At 40.9% G+C, this 17,582-nt stretch overlaps 2 protein-coding genes across 4 annotated transcripts in view; both read left to right on the forward strand.

The window, feature by feature from the left end:
* AGBL4 (ATP/GTP binding protein-like 4) overlaps window positions 1–17,582 on the forward strand; it is a 961,744-nt gene that overhangs the window by 557,978 nt on the left and 386,184 nt on the right. The window lies entirely within an intron of this gene.
* BEND5 (BEN domain containing 5) overlaps window positions 17,035–17,582 on the forward strand; it is a 32,758-nt gene continuing 32,210 nt past the window's right edge. Inside the window, exon 1 of one of the 3 annotated variants that reach the window (XM_014939357.1) lies at window positions 17,035–17,443. In XM_014939357.1, the coding sequence (XP_014794843.1) occupies window positions 17,227–17,443 (217 nt within the window). In that variant the 5' untranslated portion in view covers window positions 17,035–17,226. The remainder of the gene's footprint in view (window positions 17,444–17,582) is intronic. The other 2 variants (XM_014939356.1, XM_014939359.1) reach the window with 2 other exon arrangements.

The following is a 17,582-nucleotide window of genomic DNA, read 5'->3' on the forward strand; positions in this document are numbered from 1 at the left end:
TCATGGACCGGACACCTAGCTTTCAGACAGCCAAAGTAAAGAAAAATGAGAAAAAAAATAATCCCTTTCTCCCTAATGTGAAAGCAGAAATGTTTGCACGCTGTGTCAGTAGCTTCTGCTCGTTAGACCTGCAAACTGCCCAGTGAAAAATGATTTGAAAATAAATGTGCAGTGAGTCATTTTTTTCCTTCCCTGAGTTATACCTTTAATTAATCTCAATCGGTTTACAAAATCCATTTTTACTCAGATTTAAAAAGCATGCACTTTGACAAATCTAGTAGCATGTGTACGGTGTTTGTGGTTGTTGCTGCTTAAGACCTGTCAGCAAATGTATCATTACTAATTGCCCAAGTTTCAATTAATCAAAACACTATAGTTTTATGTTAAGGAGGGAGTTGAGCCCTTAAATTACCGTATTAGATTTAAAATGCTTTAGCGCAGTACATGGAGGCATGTCAGTTATATTCAAAAGTAATAATTCAAAAAGTTGTCAATAATAGAAGACAGCATTCATAGGTTTAGTTATTTTAATCCAGGTAGGCTTGTTCTTTTGATTTGGCTTGTTTTAATTTTTTCCCTGTATCCCCAAATCCCTTATGGACCTCAGGGACCAGTATATAAGCAGCGGGTGAAGGTCATTTTAAAAATTAGTCTATTTATTTCAGTGAAACCCAGGCTCAACTCTGGATATCGCATGCAAATTATGAACAAAACCAAAAACCAACCCACTGATAGATATGTCAACCAAATGATGTATTTTATTACAAAAAGTGCAACCATTCTATCTCCCTTGTCTCTGCAGAAGTGCTTTATATTTCACGATACAAGCTTGCTGTGAGCACTCCACTACTTTTTTTGCCTTGCTGTATTTTGACTTATTGCAATTCCTGGGTTTGTACCCATCCTTCCCATGTTTATGCAAACATGTTGCTGCAAAGAAGCAGAAGAAGTAAAACACCTTTAGCTTGCAATGTTGCAACTATCTTGAACCAATTTAAGATTTCATTTAGTCCCTTCTCTTTTCATCTAACTTTTAAAAAAAAAAAATTAACTCAAGCGTATGTTTCTTCTAATACAGACATCTTTGGACTTCAAGCTTTATTTTGCAGGAGTAATTTAAAAAACATTTTTCTCTCTTCTTTGTTTTTACATCTTTGCTAGTGATACTTCTCTTTGGTGTTCCATTTAAAAGTTGCTGTGCATAGACTCTGTAACCCCAAAGACCTGTATCTCTCAGTAATGTACTAAGGGCATTTTAAAAAAAAAGAAACACAACCCAACAAACAATTTTGGGAAATATAAGGTTTTGAGAATAATGTAGCTATTATTTACATAGCATGTTATTGAAAGTATATCTTTAATGTTTGACAGGCAATAATTTATTCCGTAAAACGACGGTAAAGGCAGCTCAGTGTGGTGCTGCGCGGCTGGGAAGGCTCTCGTTCACAGTGGGCATACCAAGAGCCTTAATACAAACCTTAGAATAGTCAGCAGCCCCTTTCTCAGTTACACTGCGCTGTAAAAATAGTCACCCAGACTAGCAACCAGAAATTTGACCTTATAATGCTCTACACTAAACGTAATCATTGTTACCATAATCTTGCTTTCTTGCTTTATTCTTTTCCCAGATTGTTGCATGATGTTGGTGACTTTTCAGAGAGATTTTTATTGCATGTGGAAGGATATGAGTCAGATAATACTCAGAGACTGTAGCAAGAACTCTCCCTAAACTCAGGTCTTTGCTAATACAAGGGCATAGGTGGAGAGAGATTTGCTCTGATTTGGGTGGGAAAGAAAAGAGATTGATTTTCACATTGTGGATGTTTATCATTGGAAATGATTTTTAATGTGTCTTAGAATTCTTACCTTTCCATGAAATAGACTAGACATAATGTAAATAAAAGGTAATAAATATTTGGGCCATGCTATTGCTGAATGACAGTTGATGCCTTCAGTGGATTTTATGCATCCATCAGTGATACCTTGCAAATAATTTATTACAGTGTGCCTTCTGAAACGATGAGATTTTGTCGAGTAACAGTCAATTAATGAAATAGCACACCTTAGGCAAAATACCTACAATGTGTACCACTCATTGCTCCCAAAGACTAAAATCCATTTCTAAAAATAAGACAGGTGAAAGGCAGTTACATGTTGTACCAGGGAAGAGTATATTCTTTCCAATTCAAGGGCATTTCATCTCAGGGTGCTCACTACATGAGCTATTTAAATATGGTATTTGTAAGGTTGCTTCATTGCATGACTTACACTGCATACTCACTTGCCGAAATAGGCACACAGATCAGAAATCAGTCTAGCAGACTGCCTTTTCTGTAATCATTTTTATGAGACTTTTTTTGTGGATGTAACCTCCTGTATCCTGGCTTGGGACCAACAGCTACTACAAAAGTGCAACGAAGTGGCTAAGAATCACTTCTCCTGCTGCTCACAGCTAAACCTCTTGCCCTTTGAATCCTTTTATTGCTTCCCCATCTTTTACACATTAATTCTGAGCCTTCTATCCCTGCTGTCTAAGTCCCATGTAATCCAAATATTATCTTTGGTACATCTCTGCAATTATCTCCTGTATCCCTTCTACTCTGTTTACTCCTCCCATCTCAACTTCATCACCATCATCATAACGTAACTACCCGATGGCTTCCTGATACAGCTTTCCAAATTTTGTTTTCCTTCTTCAAGCCTATTTCTGCACTTCCTACCTGTGTCATCTTACAGCCAGCCTGTTGTCCTGGGCTGTTTTCTCAAGTCTGACAGCATCAGCCCTCTAAATCTTAGCTTGCAAAAGCATAGTCAGATAGAAATTGCTGTGGCCTGAATATCTTTGTTAGTCATATATGTGAATCAGAGTTTTTTGTCCCAGCCATGTGAGCTGCTGGTAGCTTCAGTGGGCTTATTCATGATAGCAAATGCTACATTCAATAGCAGGCATTTGCAGGATCATCCTCTATGATTGTAATCCCTTTTAGATAGGGAATATGTCAGCATTTTATAAAGGGACGTAAAGATGCATGTGCCTCATAGAAAGTCTGTAATTAATGTTGCTCCATCAGTTGACTACAGGAATTTATAGATTGCACTATCATGATAAAACAGTCTGAGTTTAGCATTTATAAAGAAAGGATAGGGAGAAAAATGGGTAGAGTTGTGTCAAATGGTTCTTGATGTTCTAGCACTTTCTATGGATATAATGTCCATCTGTTTAGACATACTCCTGAGAATGGAAAGATGTCCTTGAGGTTTCTTTCCCAAATTCTAACAGCTGCTTGTGTCTCAGATTTGTATCTCCCCCGGTCTGTGTATATGAAATTTGGGATTTATAAGCATAGAGAACCGCTCCCTGTAAATTCCATCAAGTGTTTCTCTGTGAACTTTGTGTGAGCATCAAATTGTTGAACTGTTTGACAGATTGAAAGAAACAGACGATGAAGCTCAAAGGACAATAATTCTCCCTTACGCAATCTAGAGAACAAAACTATAAAATATTACATCAGCTGCTGGCAGCTGTAGGTTTGCCTGCCTGCTAATTTACTATCGCAAGTGTTCCAGAATCCTTTGTAATCCAGCCATTGCTATTTATATTCAAAATGATTTATTTAAGAACTCTGTATACGTCAGCAAAAAGTCACCAAAAAAAGCAAAATGAAGATTAGTTGGCTGTAAGTGCATAGAATGGAGAAGAATAACCCGGCAATGGAGTTGAGATAAAGTTTATACACAGTAACTAAACAAAAAAAGGAAAAAAAAATGGAGAAAATAGCTTTATTTTCAATTCAGCATATAAGAGCCAGAGCCTTTGATTTTGGCACTAGGCAGTTCCCATCAGAGGCTATTAAGAGCAGGGAAACAGGTGTCTGGTGGCCAGGAAAGGAAATGAGAAGCCGTGACACCTGAATTGAGATCACAGACCTGCTCCTGCTTTTGTGTCTGAGAAAAGGTATTAACCACTTGATGCCTCAGTTCCTCTGCTGGCTGTAGTGGCACCCAGCTATCAGCAGTTAAAACTTTTTGCTTATTTATAAAATGTTTTTTCTGTAGAGAACCGTAATGATGCAAGGCAACTTCATTATGTTCTGTGGAAGATGCTAAGTTAAGAAAAAACGATGAAGAATTGTGTAGTGGAGCGCAACACTTTTTAGCGTTGAGTCTCTAGGTCATTCTGAAGAGGGATTTGAGCGGTGTCCCTTAGGATTTGCTGTTATACATGCTGAAATGATCAATCAAGGATAAAAAATGGACTGTTCTCATCTCATAGATCATTTCACAGTGAAACAGTTAAACTCCTGGCTGCTTTCTGAAAAACAGAGATCTGCATTAATAAGGTGACCTTATCAGAGCCACCCCTGGGGGAAGGGAGGGAGAAAAAAGGTTGTGGAAAGAAAGTGAATCCTATTGTTAATCTTTTTCAGGGAGACTTGGATTCTTGAATGCAAATTACTTTATATTTAAATTGTGTGAAAGCACAAAAGGTTCGTGTCTACAATTGACAGTTATTTCATTAGCTGACTCATGAAGCCTTGCAAATGGTTTCTAGTGTTAACTTTCCTTGGATTTGTTTTCTTTGTTCTTAGCAGATCTTGCAACGGTGATCATTTTGATTAATGTATTCAACGCTCTGTTTTACTCCCGATTCATGTTTTTTGCAGCAGTCAGCATTCTGGCCTGGGTAAGGTGAGGCTGCAAGGTGGCTTCAGTGTTTCTCCAGTCGTGCTGATCTGATGGGCTGGCTTCCAGCTGGAGATAGAAGCATGGAGGCAGCTCTAATGTATTTTACATTGTAGCGACCCCAAAGACAACTTAAAACAGACTTTCATCATCAGATGTAGGATTGTCTCAGCCACATCCTTCTGAGACACAGACGGGCACTGCATGGGCTCTGTGCTGCTAGAATATCATCTTTGTATCACTGTGAGCCTCTCAGGGCTAGGTACGTTGGCTTTCTGCCTCTGTTCAGATGGCTTTGTGGTTTGCTACATCCCAAAACTGGAGTTTGTGTGCTTGTCTGTTTAAAAAAACTACCATTTTGCGCCCCCATATAGGGAGAAAAAGAATGTGTAGGACAAAGTTCATCATAATTTGCTTCAGGCCCACCAAGCCTAGGTGTCCGGTCTGCGCTACATGTTGAGGAACGACATCAGTTCAGGAGAGAGTGGTTCTTCCTATCCCTAAATCAATGTATACTCTCTTCTGAGAGGTGCTGGCCCTCCTTTGACCCAAAAGACAAGCCTCAGTGAGCTGCTCAAGTTTTATGTTGAAGTTTAGGGTAGATCCTGTTAACCCCATCTACCGATCTAGACTGAATAGTACCATCAAAGTTTACACATCAATGTAAAAAGCAGTTATGAAAATTGCTTGATTAATGGCCCCAGATACACATCGATACACAGGCAAGTTGCTGGAGGCCTGCAAGCTCTTAGTATCCTTTCCCTCTTTTCTTCTTTGTTTCTTTTACTCAGCACTACATTTTTGTTCTTTTCAGAACTTTTTGGCATTTGTTGTTGCAATCAATCTGCTGTTCCCTGCTGACGCCTCTTATTGCATTGGTTTTTCAAAATCTTTCATCAGCGCCTCAAGCATTACATTGTTCTTCAATCTACATCAAGCTCCTGGTCCTAAAATATAAAGACCTCAGGGCCTGGGCCTTAGTTTCTTCACAAGTCACTTGTCTCCATTACCCTCCTTAAGAGTCACAGCTTCAGGAATCTTATAATGGAAAGATCCCAGGACAAAACGCTTGAGATACAAAGGCAGAGCCTTAGTAGTAAAATCTGAAAATGTTCAGGCCTAGCCACCTCTATAAAACATCGCTTTGAAACTGTTGTTCGTATGCAGAGGATGTGAACTCATCAGAGGCCTCGTGAATATTTTCAAGCTATTTTCCATTTTTATAGGAAACCCAGTATACAAAGGGTTTTCTGAGAGATGTTTGTTTGTGAAAGTACGAAACTTATTTTTTTTCAGGTTCAGATCCTTGAAGTTTTTTATCCCAATTCTACATGGCCAACTACAAAAAAATGAAGGAAAGGTTTTTGGGGTGACTATAAGGGAGGCTCTGAGAAAAAGCACTGAAAAGGTAGATTATTTTTTCCTTCAAAAATAGACTCATAGAATCATAGGAGTCTAAGTATATTTCCCTGTTCTCTTTTCTGATTCACAACAATAAATATAAAAGGATTGTTTTCAGCCTCTTTTTTTGGACTTACTTTTTAGCAGTAGATGTTTAAATTAAAAAAGTGAAGGAGAAAAGCAGGGATAGATGGGAATGAGTGTCAGAGAAGTATAATAGTTGATGGACACTCAAAACTCAAGGGGAAGGGAATAATAGAATGACTCAAGCTATGCCAATTGAAATGAAACAGCGTTGTTCTTTTTCTTTTAAACTGCATTTTGAAGCAAAAATCTTTAAACAAATATTAGTAGATAAAATTCCATCAAACTGCTTTTTCACACAAAATTTTCACAAAAGGTGAGTTTGCTACATAACCAGACAGCTCTTCCAGCTGATCTGGACAAATTATTCTGATGTCTTTGCCCAAGGTAATCAGTAACACCTAAAACATATAGATGTTCAACATGCCAAATATTAAAGAGAGAAAAAAAATACTTGCTGCTGCTTAATTTTTGCTTCAAATATTTTTATGCTGAACAGTAGACTTTCTGAACACTGTGACAGAGAGTTGTTACTTGTGAACAACAATTTCAATGTTTTTGGTTGAATTTTAGCTTAATGTATGAATCCCACATCCTTGCTGTCACGAAATCTCCATTTTACCACTTTTTCAATATTGCTGGCATATGTCTCCAGCTGTCTGTTGCTGACATAGAATTGCTTGTGATTATCTGATGCTGAGCTGTTCTGCTCTGTTTTTGTGTTTTTAATCTCTGCAACAATACCTGAACATGCTGTGCAGATCGTGATTATTTGGGCAGGATACAGTCATCTTTGAAATTTACTGTCCCACACAGAAAATTGGAAATTCTTATGATGTTTATATCCAGGTTGAATGTGAACTAGATTTCTTCCTGATTTCGTAATTTACCATTGCAGACTGTTGACTTATTGACTATAATGTTAGCATTTTCCAGATTGGCAGACAAATTGCCTTGTAGGAGTGTCTATGTGTATTTATACATCATCCAAAGGTTAAACTATAGAATATATTTTAATTGCCTAGAGATAACTTGGTAAATTACATCACTAGGACCAAAACTTTTAAACTTTAAAGTTACATACTGAAACCACGTTACTTTCCAAGTAAATAAACCAGTCAGCAGTACTGATTACTGACAGTCTTCCACTGATGTTCATTAGAGAGCATTCCAGAGAAATAGTTGCCACTTTAGAGGCATTTTTAAGATAGAGGAAATTCTAATATTCTTCTTAGCTTTCCTAAGCATGGCATTTTTATTGATCTTGCTATTTCAGCAAGGACCACAATTAAAACACCCCAAACTGTAAAACAGTTGAAATGGGCCATTCATATGTAAATATTTTTTTTCACTTCCAGTTGTCCTTAAATCTGAACATGTGAAAAAACAAAGCCCCAAAACAGCCAAAAACATGTAATGCACTGTAAGAGCAGCAAGTATGCTCACTGAGAATATTTTGTCACAGGAAACATATCCTTGGAGCTATTCGAGGCATTTAAGAGTAAGCCTAATTGTTACTTACATTTCTTACTTCCCACTTCAACAACACTTTCCTCTCTGGAATACAGACCCCTAAATAAATTACCGAAGAATAATAAATTTCCTACAAATCAGCTGATTTATAGTAACTGCCCATGTATGTGCTCTTACACTTGGAAAACATGAGTTAACTCCAAGTACTTTGCTTTCAGTGGAAGAAATATGTAGTTTGGTCCACCTATAAGTGATCGGTAAGAAGTCAACTGGAGTATAATCCATTGAGGCTGAGACTGGGAGACACATGAATTCCTTTCCTGGGGGTTTTGACTCGCAGAAATTATGTGTGTCTAGATGAAGGAAAGGATTTTTACAACTGGAGACACAGAGTTGAGGGTCTGAGCCCCTTCAGCCAGAACGGGGAACCAAAGCCAGGCATCTCACTTGCCAGGCAAGGGTCATGGTGAGGAGTTTATCAATTAAAGATGGGAGACATCACTGAGGTGTCCTCCTGGTCTTGCTAGTTGATTTTGAAAGAATTCTCTCTCAGCTTGTTTTTGAAAGGCAGCTTACATCTACCTACATTCAGGTGAGAATTTCAGGCTATTAAAGTGAGAAGATGGAGCTATTCTCTTTCAGTCTTTGCTCCAGAGGAAGATGGGGGTTCAATGAATGCTCTGTGCTCCATGGTTTCTGCAGATGGGATTTTGGCAGCTTCCACACTGAGGGCAGATGATATCTGGGGCCTTGCTCTGAGACAGCCCTGCAGGGTAAGCAGTAACTCTGTGCAAGGTGTTCAAAAGACGAGTAGACATGGTCCTCAGGAATATGGTTTAGTAATTTTTATTTCCTATTTCTTACTTATTTTTTTATCAGAGTTAGGCTGATGGTTGGACTAGAGGATCTTTAAGGTCCCTTCCAACCTAGACGATTCTATGATTCTATGATTCCATGATTTCTTGAGCTGTAAAGCTGCATGTAGGTATTTGAGGTCCACCAGTGTTCTTTCTAGGCCCAACCTATCTTTAAGTCCATTTCACGATGTGAGGTGTGGGCAGGAGTGGTCACTGTCCTTGTTCTTTTTGATTAACAGATTTTAAAAAAAAAATACTGTGATAGTGGTCAGGAGTGATTTCAATGAGTTTTGGAGAGACCACAGAAAATCAAAATATTTGTATCACAAATGGTGTGTAAAATCAGTGAAATGTCTCCATGGGCAGTAGCTGATCATGAAGCCTCAGTATAATGAAATTGCACTCTCCCCTTTTTGTTAAATTACAATTGGTGTCCTTGTTAGTAATCACACTATAGGATTAAAGACTTCCTCGCCCTTGGAGACTGACTATGCCTTTCATTGTAGAGATAGTCCCTCCGGGTCAGAGGGAAGGCAGATAATGGTGTCTACTGAACTGTCCTTACTTGTTAAGAAATGTGTCAATTCATGGCTTTTCATAGGTGAAAATTTATCTAAACCAATATTAGCTTACTTCCCAACCAGTTAACTATTTAAGGCAGTGTCTTGAGCTCCTGCACTGTGCTGCTTCTGTTTTACCCCTTGAACAAAATTCAGACTTCCTTTGCTCTGTGGTCTTTTCTCTCATATTTGCGGATAAAAAAATGTAGGTATGCTTATTTATGTTCACTAAATACTGTGATATATTCTCAGCAGTGCCATCTTTTGCTTGTAATATAATCCCTGTTGTCTCCTCACGTATCTTATCTTTTCTATTTTATTACCTTCTATATATACTGGTAAATAAAAAGGGAGTGAATTTGGAAAATATGGGCCATTTGGAAGAAAGTCCATGTGTACCATACCAGAGAATTTGAAAGATTATGGAAATATTTACAGCTCCCAAAGAGTCAATCTATACACCGAGATTGAATTTAGGGATGGACATGAGTCCTGTTTACTCCAGTTGTTCTGGAAAGACTGGTTTTGCAATATTTTCTGTCCTCAGAATAGTAAAACTAGTTATGACGAATTTAGCAAAGTCTGTACACTGCAGTGCCCCAGACAGTTTCTTATTTTCATTGACATTATTTTTTCATCAGTTTGGTCTGTGTAGAATCTGCAGACAGTGTATGTTCAAAATATTGGATTGCTGTGTTTTTGCATACAAACCTGATAAAGGAAAAGAAATACCGGACTGTGTGTACAAGCATCAAAATTTGATTATATGCAGGATCTAATCTTAATATCACACCATCCTCACTGAAAAGCATTGCGAGAATATTCCAATTCATATTCTGAATGATGTGTTTCTCTGCAGTCATCCTGCAGAATTCTTATTCCTACCAGGAGAATATCAGTATACTGAACTGAATAAAAATGTATACATTAAATTGCTTATTCAAACGTCCAGCTTTGATGTCTGTAGAGAATTTAAGTAGGAGACAATATAACCTGAGCTTTGTTTTATCGATACAGCAGGCTAACAGGAGTTACAAAACAGGAAAGAACAAGAAATTGTATAATAATCTGGAAATGTGAAAAAAATGCAGATTTCAGTTATTAGCTTTCACAGCTGTATTTGCATAGAAATATACTAACGGCTGGATGACATTTCATGCATGAACTTGATAGAGAATCCTTAAACATATTCATGTTAGAAGAGTACTTAAAGGCAACCTCGAACTCAAAAATTCCCATCTTTGTTTAAAAAAAACAAAACTGTAGTTTCCCTAGGGTATTCTAGTACAAGATATTTCTTTATGAAGCAAAGCTTTCTTTGTTATGAGGAATACAGTGACAGCCTATGAAGGGCCCTCCTTTCTGATCACACTTTAAAAAAGATCCCCATTCCCCTGAATGTTAAATATTATTGCACAACAGAAGTTGCTCAGGCTTTTGTGGAAAATACTAGCAAAGTGTGAAGCCCCTTGAGCTTTCAAACACCTCTTGGGTTATCCGTTTCCCAGGCCATTTTCCATTTTGAGGGAACAGCTTCCTTGTAAGTGGGGCAAAGACAGATGCAGATTTTCTGTGCTGTGTGAGATAAAATTAGACTCCCTTGAAGAACTAGTAAAATTCGTCTTGGGGTCTATCGCAGTTATCCCATGGTATGAATTTTTGGGAGTTGGATGACAGCAGCTCCTTCCAGTTAACATTTTCTTGTTGTGTGGTGGTGTTTTTTTTTAATTCACCTACTAGCGCAGACCAGGTGCAACTTCATTTGTAAATCATAAACATTAAAAATGTCTTGTTTTAGTAAGAATGAAGAGGTTCACTGAGTAGAGTGAAGGATTTTATATAAGTGAGCTCTTGCACTTTCAGTTTTCCCAGCAGTCTCAGCATTCAGTTTACCAACTGTGAAGAATTATGTTCTTTTAATTTAAATGTGATTATTAACAAGACACAGCTGAGGAAGACACTGTTCTGAAATATTCCAAGGATTATTCCTGCTCTATTATCTCCCATTCACCTTCCACAACAGGATTTTATGTGCTCACATTAGTTGATGTTGTTCAGCAGAGCTGCCGGTCCATCTCTGATAGGGACTTTCATTAGCAGTAGAAAACTCTACCTTCTCTTCTGAAGTGGTGAGATGTGAGCACTAATTCCTGGGAATATTTTCTAAAAACTCACTTTATACTGAAATATAGCCAGCCTTGAAAGGGATTAGGAGGAGTATGGCAAGAGTATGAATTAAAATGCACTGGGCCGTGAAAACATACCTATTTAAGCAGTATTGACTCTGCCCTCATGCATTCCCATTCCTGCGGATGATGATTGTCAAGAACCTTCAAGAACAGCAAGAACCATCTCTAGAGCTTGTCTAGCCTCCTGCTAAATTCAGGCTTCTGAAGAGAAGTGGATGTATGTATCTGGAGGCACCATTCAGGAAAAAATGCAGTCAGGAGTAGTTGACCTCCTTTTCTTCTGCGTGTATCCGACACTACTTGTGTGAACCTGTCAAGCACAATAGGTCTATGCAGAAGAGGGCTGCAGGATCGTTCTCCCTGTCAGTATGAGATATAAATGCTGGTTCAAGACAGAACAGAGCTGCACAGATGTGAGAATAGAAAGCCAAAATGGAAATATTATGAAGAAGGGTCATTAATATCGTCTTACTCAGAAGCTCTGTCTAAAGCATAACATAATCATGAGCAGTGTCTAGTAATGATTTTACACTGAAGCCCAAAGACTTTAGCCCTTGCCAAATGCAAGTCACTTTTTCATATAAGGTACAGAATGAATCAATTTCTTGCAGTGGTGCAAAATCCATGTATGTAAAGCTACTTTTGGAGCCGTATTAGTAAAATGTCCATCAAAAGCCAGGGAAAAGTCTGGTTTAAAAAAAGAAAGGTAAAATTTCAAATAAAATTTCCAGATAGAGTGAAAATATATAGGCTGAAGCCATCGGTGGATGGCAGTAGCAGTAAGGATCATTTGGGCTGCAACTGCAATACTGTCTTTAGATCAGCTCTTGAAGACGGTGGCAGTGGTACCAAAAGGACATGTTTTAAAGGTGAGTCCATGAGTCAGCTCGAAGAAAATGTCTTTCCTACTTTCCTCTCAGGCGAGAAGTTTATAGCATGGAAAACAGCATACTGCCTGGGCACAGAAGATGGTATTTAGCAAGATTTTGAATGGTGTACAGCAGGGTGGGAGCTGAAAGTCATGACGATTTGAGAGTCATTTGCAGCTCCCAGACAACCTAGCTTCTGGCTCCCACTGGGTGAGAGTGGGGAGAATTCCTGCCTCACACGAAGGCCAGATAGTGTCGACTGGCAGCGTCTCCCGATTCCTGTTGACTTTCTGTGGGCACGTTTAACCTGTAATTTGGAAAAGGAAAATACAGTCTGGCACACATTCTTGAAGGCTTGCCAGTCCCAGATCTACTCATTGCATAGCCTGCCAGAATGGGAAAGATAAGTATCTTACAGACCAGTATCCACAGCAACAGACACTGGAATGTCATCTTTTCAATACCTACAAAAACCCAAAGAAAATAATTACTTTTTCATTTTCCAGTTTTGTAACAGTAATAATGACCTTTAGGTCAGGAATTCTGAGCTGTTAATGACTGTCTGGCTTTTTCTTTGGCCCTTGGTTTCTCCAGCCAGTCATTAACAGTGAGGAAAGTGCTTTCTCCAGTGGTCACTTTGGCTTAATCATTAACTTTTCATGCTACAGAATATACCAGCTGGGAAATAAGTGTCTCCTATGCGAATGGATCCATAAAGTGTTCCTTAGGTTTCATTTCTTTGAAAGAATATTTTGTTAGGACATGAGGGTTTAATGTGAATGATGATTGAGTATTATCCTCGGCCCCAAGAAAGGTTAGATCACTCTCAGGAATTGGGAGTAAATAACTTTGCAGTGATGCCCTTCTACTTCTGGGGATGGTTTAAGGCCACAGATTTCAAAAGATGAAATCTTAATAATTTATCTATGTAATCTAGGTTCCCATATTAGTCTCTTGGTATTGGAGTGCTTCAGAAATTTTATGTGGACACAAATATTTTCTCATCCATCTTCTAGGACCATGCAAGAACTGGACCTCTTTTATTTTCTTTTGTTGGAATTTTATATGTAATCATTGTGGGTGCTGATAGCAGAGTTTGGCAACAGTGTCTTGAGTGTTAAAAATTATTTAAAAATCTAAAGGGTAACAATCATCTGCTTTGTTTGTCCAGCTAGTAGATTCCCCCCTTCCAACCACCCTCTCTATCTCAGAACACATAGAAGCTGTGTGTCTTTGTTCAGAGGAAGATTCACATTAAACTGGTTTTATCTTGCACTTTATCATAAGATAAAAAATGGGAGACTGTGGAACGGAGGTATCTTCTGACCACCCTGTCGATCGTATTCTTGGTAAAAATTAACCAGACTGTGAGTAGATTGTATGCATGTACCTTTGAACAGTCTTCAGTTCTTGTGCATTGTTACTTGAGTTATTCTTTAAGCTTTATGACTTTAAATGTCATAAATAGAATAATACCTGAAAAAAAATTATGAAAATATTTTTCCTTCAGGGTGCATTTGAGCTTGAAAACAGTTGTGTAAGAAAGGCGCTACTTGGAGGATAAATAAATTCACAAGAAAACAAGAGTGCTTTCTAAAGCACGTATTGAAGGTGTGGGGATTCCTACCAGTAGTTGTGTACTGTTATTGCTGAGTAGTCAGGCAGTGGTGAAGCCCCTTCGCTTGAGCGGTAAAAGAAAATGGGAATTTCTTCATCAGTAGATTTAAAATCAATATGGTGTCCCTTGAGGGTTTGGCATTAAACATGGAAGTAATGTGACTGATGAGCTTAATTTTCATGTTTTGCTGTGAAAGAGATTTAGCACCTGCATAACTATTATTGGTACTATTAGCTTTTCATTTTGTATCTTTAAGTGAAAACACAGAGCACGCATTGAAACAGCAGGCATCAGCTTTTGCTTTAGCACTATTTTTTACTTTTCAAGAAAAATAACAGCAGCAAAATATAAGTAATGTTCCAGGAAACAGCCACTCAAGAGTCCCACAAGGGTTGGGACTGTGCTTTGTGGTTTCCTGACTCTTGGAGTGACACTTTTACTTTTTAAGCTGAGGCTTCATTTGTATTTTGAAAATATGACAATCTACTTCTCAGCAGGGTTGTGTTGTTTCTAAAAGGCTGGACTTGCCAGAGGCTGTAAATCTGGTGAGGATCCAGTAACTCCCTCAACAATGAGTTTTAAAATCTACACCTTTAGAATAGCTCTACATCTTTAAACCTCAAGGCAACCTCAGTGTTGAAACAGCTGGCTGACCGTGAGTAGAAATGGGAAAGGTCCAAAAGAAAGGAGTGACAATATTCATGTTTCATTCTGTGCTTAAACGGATCTTTTCCTCAGCCTCCCAGCTAACCAGTGCAGATTATTTATAGGTTTTAAAGCCAGAAATTAACACTGTTCCTTGTAGGCAGAAATGTATGGGATCGTTATTAATTCTTTAGCATTATAATGCCTTCTGGCTCAATGTGTGTGCTAGGGACCCAATGTAAACACACATTTATCATCCCGACCCCTAATCTGTTCCCAAAAATGTCCATCAGTGGAGAACTGTGAAACAGCTTTTCTAAAGGATTTGAGATCCTTTTTTTTGCTGCTGATACAAAGATTTTCACAGCCTTTGCTGTAATTGAACCATGAAACGTAAAATGTTGCAAATACCAGTTTAGAGTGTTCCTTTTCAAAACAAAACCAAAACCAAAAAAACCCCCAAACAAACAAAACCCCCCAAACTATGATGCTAGTTGCCTTCATGTGAAGTCTTTCAGTTTTCTTTCATTGGGGCAAATTACCCAGGCCTCCTTGGTACCCGAAGAGATCTTTCCCCTTCCAAGTAAATCCAATTTTTGAGTCCTTAGCTTCTCTTCATTTCCCCTGTTATTTCCAGTTTCTCCACTTTTCCGTGTTCCTCTCCCTCAACAGCAGTCTCAGATGTTGCTAATAGAATTCAGCTGTGGAGGAAATATAATCCTGGTAAGAGTCAGTGTACCGAATCCCTCACTACCCTCTGAACCGAGTGGGACAAAATTGTCCTTCACGTAATTTTAACAGTGTCCATGGAGTAATTCCAGTGATCAGTCTGTCCTGTCCTCTTTCTGCAGCTCCTTCTACCTCCACTGTAACCCGAAGTAAAGGGGATAGGAGCGCTACAGCAGCTGGTATTGTTTGATCAGCAACACAATCTTTGCTGGAATTTCATTTCCCTTGCAGCTTCGCTGCTAGAATACATTTGTCATCCATACTTTGTAGCAGACTTATATTTGCCTGTAATTACACACCAGTCTGGCAATACTTTATTGTTAACATAAAGTACTGCCATTTAAATCCCCAATCTTAAACCAAAGTATTTGCAAAGCTCTGTAATTGCTAAAATAATAAAGCTGCCATTATTGTATGGGAAGTTTACAGCTTGTTACTGAAATATTTACATAGGCTTAACTATACCTGTATGCCTGCCTTATGTCTTAATGTGTTGCTTAAGAGACAGAAAGACAGACTTCTGCTGGGCGTAAGAATAAGTTGCTGATACTTTCACAGAATGGCTGAGGTTGGAAGAGACCTCGGGAGGTCATCTTGTCCAGCCACCAGGACCACATCCAGACGGCTTTAGAGTTATCTCGAAAGATGGGAACTCTAAGAGCTCTCTGGGCAACCTGTGCCAGTGCTCGGTCAAAACTTTGCTTCAGGTTTTCCATCTTGTGGTCTGTTCCCACGTACTAAGGAGTCTATAAAAGATAACTGGGCAAAACAAGTTCAGTGTGGTTAAACTCAGTGTAATGGGTATAGATAATACTGAACGCAAACCAGAAAAGGTATTTTGTTTTCATTTTGTGTTGGCTTTTTGCGAACAGAAAACCAGTCATGCCGCTCTTTTGCTGTTTATTATCCATGTTGTGATTTACATTTCTCTGCCTTTAAATAGTTTTTCATGTACTATTCTGCTCTTAAGTTTGACTGGGTGAAAAGAGTTTGCTGGGAACCGTGAGCCATGTTACCACATCATTTTTTTTTCCTTACTGGAAGCTCAAAGCATCCATACTCGGTAGGTACCCATCTCCAAAAGCTTGGCAATCTGTGCTTAAAAACGCCATGGTCTCTAAGCCTTGTTCTTACACGCCTGCACTGAACCTCTCAACTCTCTGTGATGTTTTGGGAGAGGATGGGGAAGCTTTGAGTTCTTGCAGCCATCACCGTGGGTACTGTTGGGCACAGGTGGTTCTGCATTGCCCTGAAAACCTTGAGGTAAAGATGGACGTTCAGATTCTGTGGACACTTGGCAGATGAACGTGGGGTTGTGTTGTTGTGTTGTGTTGTTTGAAGGCCATTAAGGATGGGGGGGATCCTCTCACAGGAACCCCGTCCCTTCTCTCTGCGCCGCCCTGGCCACTGTGAGACCTCCACAGGGGCAGGACAAGGCCTATTTCTCTGCAACAGGTGTGAGGAGTTTTCAACTTGGAACGAGAGCTTCCCGGGGCCTTTACCGGAAGGGAAACTGACCAGTGGAGCCCCGAGGGTGGACACTTCCACCAGGGTCCTGTCAGCCCGCCAGGCCCGGTGGGGCCATGGCCGTCCCTCTGCCACCGGTGCCTGGGGAGAACGGGGGGTCACCCCGCCCGGCCGTACCCTCGAAAGCCTCTCGGGACGGAGGGTCAGCCCGCCCGCACCGACACCCTCTGCGGCGGAGGCGTCAGGCCGCTCCCCGGGAGACGGGGCAGGCCCAGGCCTGCCGTGCGGCGCGGCGAGCCGAGCCGGCGTCCCACACGGAAGGGCCGGCAAACGCCCGGGGCGGGCGGAAGGGGTGTTTCCGCGCGGTGCCCGGGCGGACCGAGGCGGGGGTGTGTGGGGGAGCCGGGCGGGGGCTGCTCCTCCCGCGGCCCCGCCGGCCCCGCCGGCCCCGGGGCCCACCGCCATCCGCCCGCCCGTCTGCCTGCCCTTGGCCGCTCGGCGTCGCTCCGCAGTGGATTGCTCGCGCCTGCCGGGAGCTGGCGGCGGCGCGGCCAGGCGAGCTCAGCCGAGCGCAGAGGCGGATTTTGAGGAACAATAACAGCGCGGGGAGCGCGGGACCGGCGCGGCCGCCCCGCCCGCCGCCGCCGCACCATGTACGCCTTTGTGCGGTTCCTGGAGGACAACGTCTGCTACGCCCTGCCCGTCTCCTGCGTCCAGGACTTCAGCCCCACTTCCCAGCTCGACTTCGACAACCAGAAGGTCTACACCGTCTACCGCAACCCCGAGGAGGCGGAGGAGGACGACGAGAGCCCCGGCGAGTGGGGCGACCGCCTGCTGCTCCACAAGGCCCAGATCCTGGCGTTGGCAGGTGAGGGAGGGCCGGGCCGGGCCGGGCCGCGGGGGTGGTTGGTGCGCTTCTCCCACCCCCCTCCCAGGGAACCCTGGGGCCGGGGCGGCCCCGGGTCCGGGAGGGGGTCGCCGGGCTCCTGCCGGAGCTCCCCGTCTCC

Source organism: Calidris pugnax, unplaced genomic scaffold (genome assembly GCF_001431845.1).
Source record: "Calidris pugnax isolate Ruff unplaced genomic scaffold, ASM143184v1 scaffold18, whole genome shotgun sequence".
NCBI classification, from domain to species: domain Eukaryota; kingdom Metazoa; phylum Chordata; class Aves; order Charadriiformes; family Scolopacidae; genus Calidris; species Calidris pugnax.